This window comes from Lepidochelys olivacea (genome assembly GCF_965140295.1).
Source record: "Lepidochelys olivacea isolate rLepOli2 genome assembly, chromosome: 7".
NCBI classification, from domain to species: Eukaryota; Metazoa; Chordata; order Testudines; family Cheloniidae; genus Lepidochelys; species Lepidochelys olivacea.
Window position 1 is genome coordinate 93,462,598 of NC_140417.1, and position 18,330 is coordinate 93,480,927.

The window sequence follows — 18,330 nt, forward strand, 5'->3', positions numbered from 1 at the left end:
ACACAAGTGTCAGAGGTGAATCTGGCTTTAAATATGTAGAATGTTCTGAAATAATGGTGTGTGTGTGTATAAAACACTTCAGTTAATAGATTTTAAAACTATCGTATAGTTTGTCACGTGTATGGAGGTAACTAATGTGGTGCTTTTCAGTATGTTCCTGATTTTAGTTCCTAAATGAAGGTTCCAAACCACACACATTCAGTAAGACCCACTGTGTAGAAACCCCATACTTTTTGAAAGTTTGATTAAAAACTTCAGTTCTATCTCAATCCTTCTGAGCACAACTTCTACCCCTCAGAGATTGCAGAAACAAGTTAACACAAGACTATGTGAGTGATGCAATGGATCAGGATAAAGGTAAATATTCTTTATAATTGGGTCAAGTTGCTACCCACTGGAAGGCAGACTGCCACTGTGTCAGAGTGATTGCAGGCAAGGGATGCCAGAGATGGGGATGAACTGGGACACGGTGACCTACCTGCTAGTCAGCACCACTGAACAGCCTAGCCTGTCACACTGCCATTGAACGTTCTTGTGCACCTCACCATCTGCTTCATGGGTGCAGCAGGCGAAGTCCAACACAGAATGCTGTAATACAGCCCAAGCAGTCTCTGTATTTGTGCTTGCCACCATTATGGCCTGGTTCATTTCTGATTCCATGGTGAAAGCAATTTGAAAATTGTGCTAACCTGCTCAGAAAGGAAGCATGGTGCTGAGACAGTGGAAACATGGGATTGTTTTTAAAAAAAAAAAAAAAAAAAAAAAAATGGAACCCTCATGGCTTCCACTTTGCATCCCATACAACTCACAGTGAAAACAATCCCAGGATGCATACTACACAACTGAGAAACAAAGCACCATAGGTTATGTCCCAAAAATGCTACTCCCTCAGTTCACAGCAAGCCACTGCCATGTGTTCACACAATGCAAACTGGAAACAAAATGGGTGTCCATGCTGTTGGTGCAATTTGTATACTGCAAATTACCAGGTGTACATCAAATTGCTTTGTATTAGACCCCAGGTATAGACATATGGGTAGCCTCCTACTCGGGCTACAACTTTTATTGGCAATGAATGCTCTCTACCTTCATGGTAGAAATGTAACTGAATTTGAAACTTTGTTAAATTCTTATATAATTAAACAACAGTTCCAAAAAGCAATGTGCCTTCTCCAATCCTGTAGTTGAGGTGAGACTTAATACACAAAAACAAAAAAGAGAGGATAATGTTACAGGAACCTGGAACTCCAAAATTTCCTTATATACTTCATATTGCTCCAAAGTGGGATTATATTTTTATTGTAGCAAATTGTAGTCAGTTGTTAAGACCCTATATTTTGTATGCCCTTTTCATTTCTTGTGACCATCATGTATATGCAATTTAACAAAAGTGTATTATCCTATATTTCTAGGAGGATTGTAAAGGAGAAAAATAGTGCTGCTTAATTTATTTTTCTGAGATTAGTCATACATGACAGAAAAATTAGGGAGTATGTTTACATAGAACAGAACTGTTTTTTCTGTCTCTCCTCACCTAGTTGGCTGAGGTTTGTTGTCTACTCAGCAGGTAGAAGACCTTTGCAGTCCTTTGACCTGTTTGGCTTGAAACGCTACTTGTTTTTTTTCTAAGCACTTCATATTGTTTACCCAGTAACTTTAAGTTCCTGTCACTTTTGTAAATAACTTTTGGGGTGGAATGTTGCATGTTCAGTGGTGCTGACTAGCAGGTAGGTCACCATGTCCCAGTTCATCCCCATCTCTGGCATCCCTTGCCTGCAATCACTCTGACACGGTGGCAGTCTGCCTTCCAGTAGGTAGCAACTTGACCCTCTGGTCAGGTAACCAATTGAGTTTGCTCCTTTTTGGGGTCAGAGTCCAACAAAACATATATAGTCCAATGTCCCCACAAAACAAAGGTTCTTCAGCCCACCTCTGGGCACCTGTGTGGGGAGCACTCTTGACTCAGAACTTACAATGTCTCTATCTCCCTGCCCTTATCTCCACAGGGGATGAGGTGGCAGGTTGTGCCCCCTTCATGAAAGGGTGATTGGTAGGGGATCCTGGTCCCCCCCCCTCCTCTTTTCATCAGGCTCTGACACAGGTGCCTATCAGAGGCAGTGATCACAAATACTCCAGAGTGCTTGAGTTGCTTCCCTGGGCCACTTCCTATCAATTACTTTCCCAGTCCAAGGAGTGGTCAAAAGCCTTACAAATAATCCACCAGCAGTTAAAGTAAAGGGTTCCCTACTCCTAGGGAAAGGCTAATCCCTCCTCTAGAGCCTGGATTAGCTGCTTCTTGCAGACCTCTCCCCTGTAGCCAGGACTCCTCCTGTACCGTTATGCAGGAGCTCCCAAGATAAGTCTTCCCTCATCTGCTGTCTGTCTGCTCCCCTTCTGAGTTGTCTGGCTTTCTTTTTCAGCTCCTCCTTTAGCTGGGGGAGGCTCTGCAAGTGTGGTGGTACAAAGTTACCTGGGCCCAGAATTGCTCCTAAATCCCTTCTGTCCCACTGTGGCGTTTACATACCCCATCCCACCCCATCTGCAGCAGCAGCAGAACACTGCAAAGCTATTGTACCAGCACAAGGAAGCCAACCTGTTGGAACTAGAGGACTAATTCCTGGATCAGCTACACAACACAGTTTCTGGGCCCAGCAAACCTGCATGGATTGAGGAGAGAGAATAATTCTGCAGACCTGGGAATGACCAGCAGAGGTGAGAGAATTTCAGAATAGGAAGTGCTTTTTTTTTTTTTTAAACCTGCACAGAACTGACACAGGAGCTTCAGTAACAACATAAAAACATGGTTGTAGAAAAGTGGATAACCTTTGTCATCTGGAATGTTACTAGTCTAACGCCAATCGGTTCAGCGTGGTGGTGGTGGGGAATAAGGAGATGATTAATGACTTTGCACTCATGGGATTCCCAAACTGTATTGGGCAGTTGATAGAATCCATGTCCCTAGCATTTCCGCCCCCCTCTGTGCCAGAGTACAGTTTATAAATAGAAAGGGGTATTTCTCCATGGTGCTCTTTGCCCCAATAACCAATTTGGACACTAATGGTGTTAAGATTGGTCCAGCTATTCTAGGAGACCTCATTTTATCCTCTGATGCCCTGATTAATGAAGCCATTCACAGGTTGCTTGGTCAGAAGGAAGGAACTTTTTAACTATCACCTGAGTAGTTGCAGAATGATGGTCAAGTGTGCATTCTGACATTTGAAAGGCAGTAAGCATTGCTTATCATTGGGAAACAGCAGAAAAAAATTCCTGACCATTATAGTGGCATGCTGTGTTATGTACAACATTTTGTGAGAACAAGGAGGAAAGCCTCAATGATGGGTGGAAAGCTGAGGTGAAGAGACTTGCTTGATGGTTCGAGCAGTCAGCAATGTGTCTCACAGAGAACACTAACACCCAGGGAAATATTGTCCGGGATGCCTATTCATATTTTGAGTCTCATACTTGAACATGTAACTGTAAATCCAGCTGCTAATCCATGGGGTGCAGGGGGAGGTTGGGATAGACTGTTAGCAGTGCAATATCGCTTATTGGTAGTGGCAGTGGGATGTTGCTGATATACTTACATAAAACGGTATGTATTATTTTAGCTTTATTTAAAAGATTGTGTCATGCACAGATGAGTCATAATAGACAAATTTATTTTATACAATTTTTTTAAACGGTAACAAAACCAAAATAAAATTCTAATTGAACCAATAGATGTATTTTCACATAAAAATGTATAGTTATCAGAACAGTCTACTGAGTAACCAACTAACAGTGAACCTTTAAATAAAACAGTGAAAACCAAACTGAAAGTACAACAATGCAAACAGTGCAAAAATAAGATTTGGAGGGGTTGGGGGCATCCATAAAGTTACAAGCACGTATCTCTCTTCCCTCTGTCTCTTCTTTTATGTGTGATTCAAGGGTTGAGTGCTCTGGCTCAAAATTTTCAGGAGCATTGCAGAGTTCAAAAATATCAGGAGACTGTGTTCTCTGTGGGCAGATAATGGACCTGAGAAGAGAATGGCCTCTGGAACAAGTGCTGCATGGATATGGTGGGTAGGAGTTACTGCTGGTCTGAGTAACCAGTAATGTCCAGGGGCTGAAAGACATGGCTTGGTCCCAGTTTATGGGACTGCAAAGCTTGCTGGCCTTGCAGAAGCATGTTTTGTAGGAGAGCATTCTATCTGAGAACCGCATCCACAAGTGGCCTCTGCATCTCCCGGCCTTTTTTGCCTCTTTGGGGCCTCTTTGGCCATGGTGATTCTTTCCTTGACCACTGCCATGGACCACTGCATTTCTCCCTCCCTCTGGGTCATCATGTACTGCCTCCACCTTTCAGCTAGTGTGGTCTTCCTTTGGGACTCTATCATGAGTTCTACAAATGTCTTGTCCCATGTCTTCCTTTTTCACCATCTCAGGTTGGCCAGCCTCCAAGCAGCAGACAGAGGCCCTGTCCTAGACAATCTGAATGTCACAGGTGCTGTGGTGTGGGAGCATGGAAAAAACCAGGTGCTTATTGGTCATATTTTAGACAGGCCATGATAGCATTTTTGTGTGTGAGGAGACACAGGGTGTCCTGGGATTTCTCTCCTGTATATGTTATTTACTGCTGTGCCTTAATGGGTTGGGAGAGTGGGTGGGTTAAAATTATGCTGCTGCTTTAATTATACAGTTTTGTTTGTGTCTTTGTGGTGCTTCTATGATGTCAAAGTGGTGTGGTGGTGGGGGGGCTATGAGGGTATATTGGGACCAAGCCAGATACAGCCCCTTTCTTGATTTTGGCTAGACTGATGCAGGGAAAGGTTCAGGGCACACTGCAGCAGCACATGACTGCAACTAGTTTTTCAGCTGGCCAAAGTCCTATAAAGATCCTACCTCTCAGGGGACAGCTTATCCCCAGCATCCTCCTGTGGGCTTCATCAGTCATCCTCAGTGGGAGGGAAGAGTGCAGCCAGCAACCTCCATATGGTGTAGAATCCCATCCAGGTCATTATAAAATGGACAGATCACGTGTTCTCTGCCCAATTGCATTCTTTGGTTGCTCATTTCAACATACTTCTGAGCTGCTTGCTCTTTATATGGCACTGGTCAGGAGTCACAGCTCCTTTCAGATATCTGCTTGGCAATATCCACAAAAAGGTCTTCATTCCAGCAGCTGGCCACAAGAGCTTTCTATCCTGATGCTTGTTCCCAGAGGGTAACAAGATCCAGGGTCTCAGTACAGCTCCAAGCAGCTGTGCAGGTCATGTTATGGGGCTTCTAGATATAGTTGTATCGCAAGAATGCTGAAACACTCAGATCCAGAAGCAAATGGGCAAATTCTGGCTCCCCGCCATCATTTAAAGAAAGAAGGAGACATCCTGGGAACTTGATACCAGAGCAGGGAAGGGTATACAGGTGAATGAACAAGTCAATAATGGTTAACTTGCAAAGCACAATGGGACAGCTGATGGAAGCATGTCACAAGTGGTGCACAGCAACTGCGTTCACAAGAATAATAGACTGCACTAATTCAATTTGCAGCAAACCTAGTCTACTTGGCAAAAGGACTAGAGTTTGCAGCAAATGTGCAGTCAGTGCACTGTGATTGCCCCGTGTGTATGTGACCATTTTCAAACCAATTAAAACTTAGTTTTGATCCGCTTTAAAATCCCCATGTAGACAAGCCCTATGTCATTTATCGTGACTTTATGGTTCTGTCTTTTTTTTTTTTTTTTTTTCTGACTTTGATGGAATTTCTTGCTTTGTTTTCAATCTGCTCTTATCAGATTTACAGCAACAAAGCAGCTGATGATAGGGTGTCCAAGAACAGATGGGTCTGTTCTCCATATGTGACCTGCAACCTCACTGGTTACAAGTACAGCAGATTTTACTCCTTCACAAGGACTGTTTGATCTGTGACTTCCCTTTCCATCTGCTCTGTGTCAATTCTGGAAAAATGAGGATTTTAATACCTCCATGTCTTAAGCCACCATTGTCTCTGTCCTGTTTCTCTTTTATCAACCAGGATAACTATCATACTGCAATTTTCTGTTTTTCCTCTGCACTACAATATCTCACCACAGAAGTTCTGTGGCATCACTGAGTATACAATGAATCATTTTAATCTTAGAGATCCAGAAGATCAGATAGCTTTCCTATGAATCTGAACAGATCCATATTGTCTTCACTCACTGGAAATTAATCTCAAATGTTTTGCCTTCCCTCATTCTCCAACATTTTGAATTTTTCTTTTTGAAGTCCAGCACATATCTAGCCCCCATATTAACAAGTCTTTGTTTTTTATTCATTTTTACATTTTAATGTCAGTTTTATCAACTATTTCTTCAACATGTTATCCTGTCTTTCTATTTAGCATTATCAGTAATCTGTACTCCAGTAGTAATGTTCACCACTTGCTTTTCCTTTCTATATTAACTCCAGTGAGTTTGATCTTATGAGAAACCTGAAAAAAATGTGTAGCCTCTGCAACAAACACTAGAGATCTTATGAGACTGGGCCATACTGTTACATGCATATTCACCTGGAAGGCCCATCAGAGATCATAAATTCCCAAGAGAAATGGCAGGTTTACCAGATGATAGGTATATTATATTTGAAACCTGTATTTCCTTGTGGATTTAGTTAGGGCCTCTAGATCTAGAACTGTCCCATCTTCTAGAGTACAGTGAAAAAGATGGAATACAGATCAGAGTACCTGACTATTTCTGGGAGTGGTTCTGTTACTCTTTGTATGTCACAGTTTATTCACCATTAGCCTTTTTCCCCCACATATTTTTGAAAAAGCTGACTGGATGAACCTAGGACAGCTGCCATCATGGCTGACACCAGGGACTGAACTGGGGACTTCTAGATATGAAAGCAACTTGAGCTAAGGAAGCAGGCTCTTTATAGCTGTGGCCTGTAACAGACTCATCTCTGGATCAGGCACAGAGCAAGACATGTAAGCATACTGACCAGTGGGTTACAAATCTCTGGGAAGGAAGTGTCTCCAGGGTGATGATACATACTACTTGAATCATATACCTCCAATACCCAAATGGTCATGCTTCCTTAAACAGAGGCAGGCTTCCCTTATCCAGGCTCAGCTCATCAAGAAAATAATTTGCTAGTCATGTATTCATTCTATTTGTGAAGTTCTGGTTAGTAATTTCAATTTATCTATCTTGCTCTAGCACCTCTATGCCACAACTGAAGTCTGTATTGAGGGCACTTTTATTATTCAATTTTTCTTTTTATTAGAATGTTTTCGAAAGAGGTGGTTTCTCTCTAATCTTAGTACTGTTTTCTCAAATGCTTTTCCTAAATCTCTGGGGGGAAAACACAACAATAAATGCTTATCTTAAATAACCACCTTTGACAGACAAAGGTCTAACTGCAGTAGAGGCACTTGTTCTAGTCATGACTATAAATGAGCCTACTGAAGCAACAAAGAAATGCTGACACTATAGCAATTATGTTCATAAGAAACTTTTTCGAAGATTTGACCAGCACAAGATCTTTTATTATATCTGTGCTTGATCCAACTGCAGTGAAATAGCATCAGGTTTCCCCTCATTCATGATCCCTATGCTGTTTAGAATGTTAACGCACCATTTCATGATCCCTGGGAAAACCGATATACAAGTGTTCTCACTTCTGTAGACACTGCTGAAAAAATTCTTAGTAATTTTATTTATACCTACAATTGCCCTCAGTCAGGAATCCACCTGCTGCTCTAGTCCAATCAGAATGGTTCACATCTTGTGAATGATACTGTTGCTTGCAAGGATCTCTCCTAACCACTCATATTTTTATGCTAATCACCTTTCTTTATGGAAAGGCCTCAAACACTCTGGATGGCTCCTTCCAATTGAATGAAATACATTCTACCTTAAATCTCTTCTGACTCGGAGCAAAACTTACACATTTCTCCTTATGTGTTATGTTAATAGGGAGGCAGACTGTTCACTACTTTTTTTAATTTAGCCTTTTTTAACATTTTCTTGCATTTTCAAAGGCCTATATGACAGGAGTTCCACACTGACATCTCAGAACAAAAGCAGATGACAACAAATAAATGTATACTGTCACACAAGCAGATCCAATAAATGTAAGTGCTACAAATTAAACAAATGATACATGTTGCATAAGAGAGCTGATTTCTGAGTCAGCCCCTTCCTCCTGATCACCCTTCATAAATCATTCCCATTCCATAAGGTATTGACTATACATCATGGATTCTTTCCCCTTTTCATATCCCTTTATATTGCCTCTTATGAGCTATTAACATGCTTTTCCTCCCCTCTAAGCCCAAATATTGCAATTCAAGTCCAAAACGTGAACCAGTGGTAACTAGAGTGATTTAAGAAAATTAAAGCAAATAAAAGCTATCAGAATATTACCATATTGTATTGTCTATATCCTCTAGTGATGCCATTTAAATATATAGTAAGCAAAAATTTCAAAATAGCAACTGCACTTAATGTCATTCATATACAAGGAATCGTGATGTTTCCATTCTCTAGGGTTTGATCCTGTACCATGAAGTCAATGGAAATTTGGGGCCTGGATCATGAATGAGATCTGGGTGTTACTGTAATATAAATAACATTTATTTCCATGGGATCAGGATTAATCCCTATATGATTACGCTTAACAGGCACATTTTTTTGCAGAGGTTACTTAATACCAATCCTGCAGTCCTTATTCGGTGAAAACTCCTTCAAGTGTGTTAAGATTTGGCTGAATTTCCTTTTTATCATGAAACAACAGCTAGTGAATAGTAAAACTTTGCAGTTACATTTCTAAAAAAAATTCACAAAGCACATCACTACATGAAAGATAATTTGCATGCAATAATTTCTATTGAAAAGAAGGAAAATGAAATAAAATAATCTTCTCCCATTACGTAGAAAAAGCCTGTCATTTTGAAATTCATTTTGGCTCCCAGAGTATAAATACACTCCAGTATTCTCGTGGGCAATGCCAGAAAATCAGCAAGCACTCATTGTCTTCTGCCAACAAAAGTATGACTCTCTGTGCAGGAATTTTCTTGCAAATTTGAAAACAAAGCCATTTAGAAAATCCACTCTTGTTGGTAGGATATGACACTGATATATATTCAACTGTGCTGTAAAATAAAACAGATGCTAAGATACTGATTTATTAGGAGCAGTGAATATTACACAGCAACTCCATTTAAACAATTTTTTTCAGGTGGGAGGCCTGTAACCTGAGCCCCACCAGGGCTTTGGCTTCGGCCCTGGGTGGTGGAGCTTTAGCCCTAGGAAATCTAATGCCAGCCCTGGTGACCCCATTAAAATAGGAGTTGCAGCCCACTGTTTGAGAACTGCTGCTCTGAGGAATTAATCTTGGAGTACTGCCAAAAAACCTACAATTAGGTTGAAAGAATAGTGACACTAGCAAAGTCTGATATATCACAACCCACTAGGGTTAGAAAATAATGTAATGTACTTTTGCCAATGGATAGCTTTAATTTTCAGCTTCACATTGGACATAAAATACTTCTAGCCATCCTCGACAAATCACAAGACCAGAATTTAAAATCTCATCATTGCTTTTAAATCAGCGGTGTCTTCCCTAATCCTGAGGCTGTTGGGGTCTCACGCAGAGCAGTGCAAATAACAGATTTTTTTTTCCAGTTGTCTGGCAATTCCAAAAAATTGGGGAAAAATATTAGTTTTGGGTCAACCCAAAATTGAAGTTTTACAGACTATTCAGTGAATTGGAAGGAAAAAAAAAAGTAAAAATTTAGTTTCAGGTTGGACAAAAAAACTAAAGAAAATTTAAATGAAACAAAGATATTTCAAAACAAAAAATCAAAATGTTTCATTTTGAAAATGTCAATGAAATGTTTTGACTTTTTCAGGTCTTCCTCACCCTGTCCCCAAACTGAACAATTCAGGGAAATAGTCACAAGTTTGCAAGCCATTTTGGTGTTCTAAATCTACGTTTTTTTCCAACGAAAAATGTTTTGGCCAAAAAAATTCACCCAGCACCTATCCCAAGCTAAAAGTTACAACACCACGAAGGCTTTCCTAGTTTGCACCAGTTAACTACAAAATGCCCCAGGGGGTCACATGGGCAGCTGCAGATTGCCAGGACACAAGAGAGCTCTGGCCACTCCCCTTTCTTCCCACCTACATTCCTCATGAAAGTGGCAATAAGATAGATACCCTAGGCAGGGAGAATCCTCCACAGGTTGGAGCTGATGGCTTTAAGGTTTCTTCTTGCTACCAAGAAACACAAAGCATCCCCAACGTACTGGAGAATTGAGACTAATCTTTCAGAAACTGCTGTAACTAGAGGTCATTTACATATTTTAAAAGCTGTGTTCTACAGCTTTCTGTAGCATTCTCAAGACAGTATTTACCAGTTTTCTATCACTAGATGTTCTTATCTTAGCACCAAATCAGGGAAAACCAAAAGAATTACAGGATTTTAAGTACCTGTATTTTGTGACCTGCCAGGAATACAAATATTTTGGAAGAGAACAGTCAGTTCTTGTTTACTTGGGACCCAGATAGTTCATTAGGGGTTAAATATATGGCCTGATCTACACAGTTATTTCTGTGCTCTCACTGAATTTTAGGATCTCATTTAAGAATACAAAATACATCCTATGGTTAGGCACAACAGACTGAGCAGAGGATAGGATTGAGATGAAACCGTATTTTTGGCTTTCATAAATTTAGGACAGTCCTATTGATTTAACACAGTATATTGTATTCTGTTTTTTAAAGTAACTATTCTATTTTAATATATTTTCCTGGAGTTGAATCCTGAGGTCTTTACTAAGTTTTCCCCTGGTCAAATTTCCATTAAAGTCAAAAGGAGTTTACCTGAATAAAAACTGAGAGAAAAAAAAACACCATACTAAAGACCTCAAGATATGGTTCATGGAAAAGTACCCAGCTGAGCCACACTTCTTGTATAATAATATCCAAAACACACAAAGGGATTACATTTCTCCAGATTAGTTAAATCATTACACAAGTAGTTAGTGGAGTCCAAAAACTCCCAGTTCATGATCCTTCCATGCTGACTACTAACGAGACCATGCTTTGTCCACAAAAAATACCCTCCAGCTTCTGAGCAGAGTAATAATCTGATTGAGAATACATGCCAAAATGCCAGTATAAACACATTACAGGAGAATAAGTCTTGATTTAATGTTTTTTTTTTTTTCTTGTTTACATTCCCAATTTGGGAGAAAGGCCTGGGTTGAGATTTTCAAAGCTGACTAGGTAAGTTAGTCACATAACTCCCATTAATGTCAACAGAAGTTGTGTGGCTCCCTATTCAGCTTCAAAAATTTCATCATTCATTTTTAAAAATTGTTAAGGTATCCCTTAGATAAAAGGGAAAAACTGGCCCATAAATTGCATCAAAACACTTACAAAGTAATTAAAATATCCTGTCTTACCTCATTAAATCTTGTCACGAGATCTTCAATAACATTGTGCTCGTTGTTTTGGGAGGAAAGAATAGTCGCAGATACGGAAGCTTTAATGCATGGAAGTTTGCTCTGACATTCAGCATTACCCAAATCCCTGGTTAAGAAGCTGAGGTAGTCAATGGGCAAGATCCTTCTGTAGAGATCCTGTTCCTGTTCAGTCAGAATACTAGCAACCTCCTCTGGGAACTGAATGAGGTGCTGAAGTTCTACTAGCTCTTTACTGATACCAGCTACGCTGGAGGGGAGTGCATTTGAACCAGCCATAGATGTGCACGGTTGACGTTCTAAAACAAAACAAATAAAAAATATTATGTAGCTTCTTTCCTTCATCTATTGCATTTGACTGTGCAAAAACATGTTAAGACTGAATTTTTTTGTTCTCGTACATTGTTTATTTACTTAAACGACACAGGATTTCACATTTTATATTTAAATAACCTAATAAATTGTTCTAGTGGTGACTCATCTCATATCTACAAAACACTACCATCTAGAGTTAATTAGGCAGGTGTAGACCTGGGACTTTGGAGACCACTGAGACTATTGATTTAAGCAAAATTTGACTGCATTTATTGTTACTGTGTTCCACAACTCTTCCCCTCTGTCTGTTTCATTCACCAGTTAAATCTTATCATGATTATAAATAAGGTGTTCTGTAGAGCAGGGACTGCCTTTATTTTGCTCGTCTGTACAGCACCTAGCACGAAGAGGCTCTGGTCACTGATTGGGGCCTCTGGGCATCATTGCAATATGAATGTATAGCAATAAATCAATACCTATGTGATATTTTTTCTCCCTTTTTCCTATCACTACTAACACTGCTTTTCCCCATCTGGTGACCATCACGCCGATCCCTGTTTTTCATTAGTTGTCCCCCCGTATTCATTTGGTTCCAGGGTCCAGTGGTCCCTCCCACTAGGCTGGGGGAGGGGCCTTTAGAAGTGGGTAGGCTAGCGCCCGCCCACCTCCAAGATTTTGCAATAAGACTATCACTGCTTAGAAGTTGTTATTCATTTGCGTTCATTGTACTTTTTCATATAAGAAAATGTCCAAAGATAAAATACAATTTTCTTTCCTCTGAAAAAAACATGCATATATTTGGAAGAGTATGTTTTGAATCTGTCACTACAAAGGAGAGTCACAATAGTTTTATAATTTACAGTGTTGTTTCTTGACATATATTTTACTTTAACATCTTTTCATAGCAGCAAATTCTTTCCATTTATGTAAAATCAGTATTGCTTGTGCTGTCTAATCAATCAGGTTAATGAGTGATCCCAATTCATTCTCTTATTATGAATGCTATGCACTCATCTAAGCAAAGGTCCGACTATACTGAAAGGAGGACAGGAGACACTCAATATGGATGTAATTAGGCTGCAACTTTATTATTAGATGTCTAGGACAACGGCAGATAAAAGTGTATAGTGCAGGCAACTCCACAGTCATTCAATAATACCTGGGGGCTTCTGCTAGCCCCCTGTCATTTTCCATCCAGGTCCCCCAGCCAACCCCTGGCTTGGATCTTACCAAACCCCATCCCCGCCCCCGCCATAGGAGGGAGGCTGGGTGCTGCTTTGTGTGCTGAGTGGAAAAAGGGCTTCTAACATCTTGGCATGTCCGTTTTAACCCTTCCCACTTACGTTTCCAGGGAATGAGTCAGTATCGCCATGCTGATCCCCACCTCTCTTTTTGATGCAGCTTCCAACTTCCTCTTACCCCTGTCCCCCGACCCGTGAAGCACTGCTACCTTTCTTCCAGCAAGCCTTGACAACATACCCCATTCACTCTTTACATCAGGATCATCTCATCTATCCATTGTGCTGAACAATTATGAAAGGTTCTGAGATTCAGTTAGAGTAAGCTTTCAAATGCTTGTCCAGACTAATTGCATTTGGCCTTTTTAGGATATAAATATGCTAACATTAAATTTTTATATATATATATGTTAATTTTACATCAGAGGGATGTTGCAAGGATTCATTAATGTTTATATAGTACTTTGAACATGTAAAGTGCAGTCATTTATTAATTATTACTGTGACCAATATACAGAGAAGAAAAAAGGAGTGAATTATCCTCCTTTTTCAAGTGGGCAGAGATCAGGGTGAGAAGAAAAGGGCTGGTTATGTTGGTAGAAAAAACTAATTTGAAGTAAAAAGAAAAGGAGTTGAGAATGGGTTGTGGGTACAGCTACAGGAAATGCAGATGTACCTCTCACATGGAGTTGTCAACTCATGATACTGACTGATTGAAGACAGGTCTCAATATTTAACCCAAAATATTACTCTGAAGAGTGAAGGTACTAGTTGTATGTTTGTCTCAAGCAGCTAATAAAACATTCTGGATGCGTGGCCGGCACTGTTTGGGTGGACAGGGAGGTCTGAACCCGGACTCTTCAGTACTGAAAGTGGGAATCTCTATCACTTGAACTAAAGGGCTAACTTCACTAGCTGGAAATTGTTGCACTCATATACCATGTGGACTTGTTCTATTAATTTAGATGGACTATATATGCTAATGATAACATAACCCAGTCACTGTCCAACATTAAACAGTGTTAAACAAGATCCATGGCTTGGTATTCAGAGCTCTCAGCCTGCTTAGCACAATGGCAAACACACCATTAAAATCCTTTTCATCTTTTATTAAAGATACAGGAAAGAAGGAAAAACTGTTAAAGCATTTGAAATGTAAAGTATTAAATCAGGCTTTCATTTTATCAGCATCCCTTATTCCCTTTCTCTTTAGCTGGGGAGAGATTTTAAAAGGAAAAAATTCATTTGACAGTCTTTTAGATGGTATCAAAGATGGTAATAACTGTCCTTTTGGGAGGAAAGATTTGGGCTGGAAATGTAGAGATCAGCTGGAGATGTTGTTGCTGTTACAGTCCAATCTTAGAAGGAAAAGCCCCCTTGTCTGACAGGTGCTTAGATCAGTGCCTCTCACAGGCGGAGATCTTCCAGAGGGTACATCCAATTCATCTGGATTTACAATAGGCTACATAAAAAGCACTACAAACTGAAATTTCGTACAATTTGTTTATACTGTTCTATATACCATACACTGAAACGTAAGCACAATATTTTTATTCCAGTTGATTTGTTTATAATATATGTTAAAAACATGAAAGCAAGCAATTGTTCAGTAATAGTGTGCTGTGATACTTTTGTATTTTTATGTTTGATTTTTCCAAGCAAATAGTTTTTAAGTGAGGTGAGACTTAGGAGTACACAAGACAAATCAGACCCCTAAAAGGGGTACAGTAGTCTGGAAAGGTTGAGAGCCACAGTCTTAGATGGTATCAAAGATGGCAGTAACCGTCATCCCAGGTGGTGTTTAAGATTCAGCTGGAGCTGGGAGAGTAGTGATGTCATCTAGGCCCTCTCTCTTTGGCCAGTTCTGGTCAGGACACCTCTCAGGTTCAGGGTGATGAAGGCCCAGGGTCCCAGGACGTGGTAGCCATGATGGTGAAGCTCAGCTCAGTAGCCTCCATCTGTTGTTCCATTCTGTTTTTTTCCTCATTATTTTCCCACAAAATCTTTCTTTTAAGGACCCAAAAAGAAGTGATGGGTCAAATAGCCCACCCCCTCTTCATTTTGTCCACCAATTAGGCCTAATATCTGACATACTAATTTTGGCTCATTAACTTCTGGCTCCCAATCTGCTGTTTTTAACAAGCATTTCAACACAGTCCTTGAATCATATCAAAACTGGCTTTTTTGTTTAAACTAATTCATTTATTCTTTCTTTCATACCAGCTCTCATCAATATTTATTATTATAGGTTATTGTAACATCTGAACTTTTACATACTTTTTACAGTTGAGCTCACTATTCAAGTAAATTTATAAGCCCAATTGTCACAAGGGACCAGCCACTAAACAGAGACAAAGATTGATATTCTCCTGTGTGACTTAGAGATGCACTGATGTAAAGTGTAGGAAGCATAGTTTTGAGACAAAAGGTACACCTCCACTGTTAACAGAAAGTGGTGATGGTGGCTGCTCAGGACATCTGAATAAATTTATTATGTTTTTGTTAAGAACTGACAATGTGCTCTATACAAAATAAAAAAATGCAGACAGTCTTTACTTCAAAGAGTTTACAGTGTAATAAAATAACAGAAAATCTTATTATGGATTTATATAGAGAGGGAAATCATATATCTATTTTCTTGTTTATACTGTCTGGCTAGATAATTTCAAACATATTGGCTTTTTCTGAAGGAAAAAAAAACCAAACGTGTATAACCATTGCTGTCTTTTCCCATCTTGTGGTGAGTTGTGACTAGAAGGTGGTGTATTTTTTATTAGCAGTGGCTGATAATAAGGACATATTTGTAGTAGAAATAAATGTCCATCCCCCTGTTTTCATCAACCTGTTGCATCCAGTCATAAATCTAAGCTCCAATCCTGCCAGCTCTCATGTGGGCAGACCCTTATAGACAAGCAATGAAGTCAATGCAGCTTATTACTAGCACAGAAATCTCCTGCATACAACAGCTTGCTGGACTGATTTTAAGCTCTTTAGAGCAGGGACTGTCTTTTTTTGTTAGTTGCTTGTATAATGCCTACAACAGCATTTCTCAAACTGGGGTCTGCGGGCCCACTGATCAACTCCTCCCTCCCAGCGCCTCCTGCATGCCGGAGAACAGATGTTCAGCAATGTGCAGGAGGCGCTGGGAGGGAGGGGGAGGAGCGGGGAAGGGGGTGCGGTTGGGGGAGGGGGCAGAATCATGTCCAGGGCCACCAGCCCTGCTGATCAACTCATCCCACTCCCTCCTAGTGCCTCCTGAATGCTGGAGAACAGCTGTTCAGTGGCACACAGGAGGCACTGGGAAGGAGGGGGGGGAGCAGGGACAGGATGTGCTTGAGAGAGGGAAGAGGAGGGGCAGGGGTGGGGAGAGGTGGGGTAGGGCCTTGGCAGAAGTGGCAGAGTGGAGGTGGGGCTTTGAGCTGAGCAGGGGACTTGGGGGGTGGGGTGGTCCAGGAAATTTTTTAAATCAAAATGGGGATCCTTGGGTTGCTAAAGTTTGAGAGCTGGTGGCCTAGCACAATGGGGCCTTGAGCTTTCCTTGTATACAAATAATAATGCTACCAACCTAGGGTTATGAAAGGAAGGAAAAATTCCTCCTTCTCTAGAATTTCCTGTTCTTCTCTTTGTATTGGCTCTGCTGTGTTGCCATTTAGCATAAGGAGTAGGAGTGTTGTCATTTTAAGAAGCTGAGTCAAATATTTGACTGGAATGATGATTGTGAAGATGTCTCACCATACCCCCTCCATTTATGTGCATTTTACAGCTAGCACAAACTGAATACTATGAATCATTAGGGCAAGCAGACAACATTGTGCGCTTCTTTTGGAAAGAGCTCTTTGAGGAAAAATGTACCAGAATATAACAAAAATATTTGTTATGTTCTACTGGAGATGAATGGGACTCAGCAGGGATAATTACCAGAAAAAATGAGTTTTTATTTTTGACTAACAAAAACCAGGAACACACCAATTTGCCACTCACTACACTGGCAATGAACATACAAGTTCAGTTCAGGGTTGCTGCACTGATTTTCAAATCGCTACATAATACTGGCCCTAGCTACCTGAGAAATAGTCTCTCCTTCTGCTACAATGACTTCCACAAGACTGCTTCACTACACTATAAAATAAATCTCTCATCCTCACTTTAGACCATTGCTTGCCTCAATTATTCTAAACTTCTCCTCTCTAATCTCTGACTTCTCATCTCTGACCCTTCCAGTCTATCTAAAACTTCATTGGTAAAACAATATTCCTACAGTAACTGCTACTTTGACCACATCATGCTTTTCTTGACTCTATCTTTTGTTTTCTACTACATGAAATTCAAGCTCCTCATACTAACCTTCGAGGCCCCTCATAATTTCATCTCCACGTACATCTCTGCTCATATGTCTTCCTTTTTTTCCTCTAACCCAAACGCTAGCCTTAGTCCTTTCTTCTTATTGTTTCCTTGTTCCTCTATGGGATATGTGCCTTCTTTCACGCCTTGTGGCTGAAACAACCCCCCATTTCTTATGCACCAACAGCTGCTCTCTCCTCCTTCAAATCATTATTTAAAATCTATTTCTTCTATTAAAGTTTCTTCCTAAAACTAGTCTCAATAATGCCTCCACATCCTTTCCTACCTGAAATGTCCTATGTTTTATCTTGTCTGTGTCAAACTAAGCTTCTCAGAGCAAAGACCATATCTTCCTCTATATTTCACATAAAGTACAATGCTGAATAATAACTTGCTACATGGAGCTACTTTCAGGACAGATATTGATTTAAAAAAAGTGGGCTTTGTTGCTGGAATCAAGACAGGCTATAATTATTTCTATTATTGGGGACCATGCAGTAAGAGAACATCTGTTCCTTGAACACTAAGTATGGAGTTACTGCTCCAAGAGAGTGCTAAGTGCTACAAGAGAGTGAAAAGGATTCTGAGCTCTCTTTTGCTAGTTGCACAGTGCTGAAACTGAGAGCGTCATTCTGTTTTTGATCAATGGTCAAAGAGGAGAATCTTTTTAACTATTAGTCACTGCTTCATAATTTCTTCCTAGCTTTAGAGGACTCATTGGTCATCCTAATCTTAAGCTGATAGACATGAGAGGGAGAGGTTACATACTTTACAGTGAACTTGAGTTCTTTGAGATGTTTTGTCCCAATGGGTGTTCCAACATAGGATGCTCGCATGCCTGTGAACTCTCAGTTGGAGAATGAAAAGCAGTGTCCACAGGCCTGCGCCTGCACCAAAAGCAATTCTTGCCTCCATACAAAGACACATAGGGAAGTGCAACCTGACACCACTCAGTTCCTTCTCAAAAATGAAGCAGAGCCT

General features: G+C 40.3%; 1 protein-coding gene across 2 annotated transcripts in view; it reads right to left on the reverse strand.

Annotated features, from left to right (window-relative positions):
• Nucleotides 1-18,330, reverse strand: part of PLCE1 (phospholipase C epsilon 1) — a 325,202-nt gene that overhangs the window by 113,392 nt on the left and 193,480 nt on the right. For both annotated transcript variants that reach the window (XM_084634850.1, XM_084634851.1), the window contains exon 4: nt 11,438-11,754. In XM_084634850.1, coding sequence (XP_084490976.1) covers nt 11,438-11,754 — 317 coding nt within the window. The remainder of the gene's footprint in view (nt 1-11,437; nt 11,755-18,330) is intronic.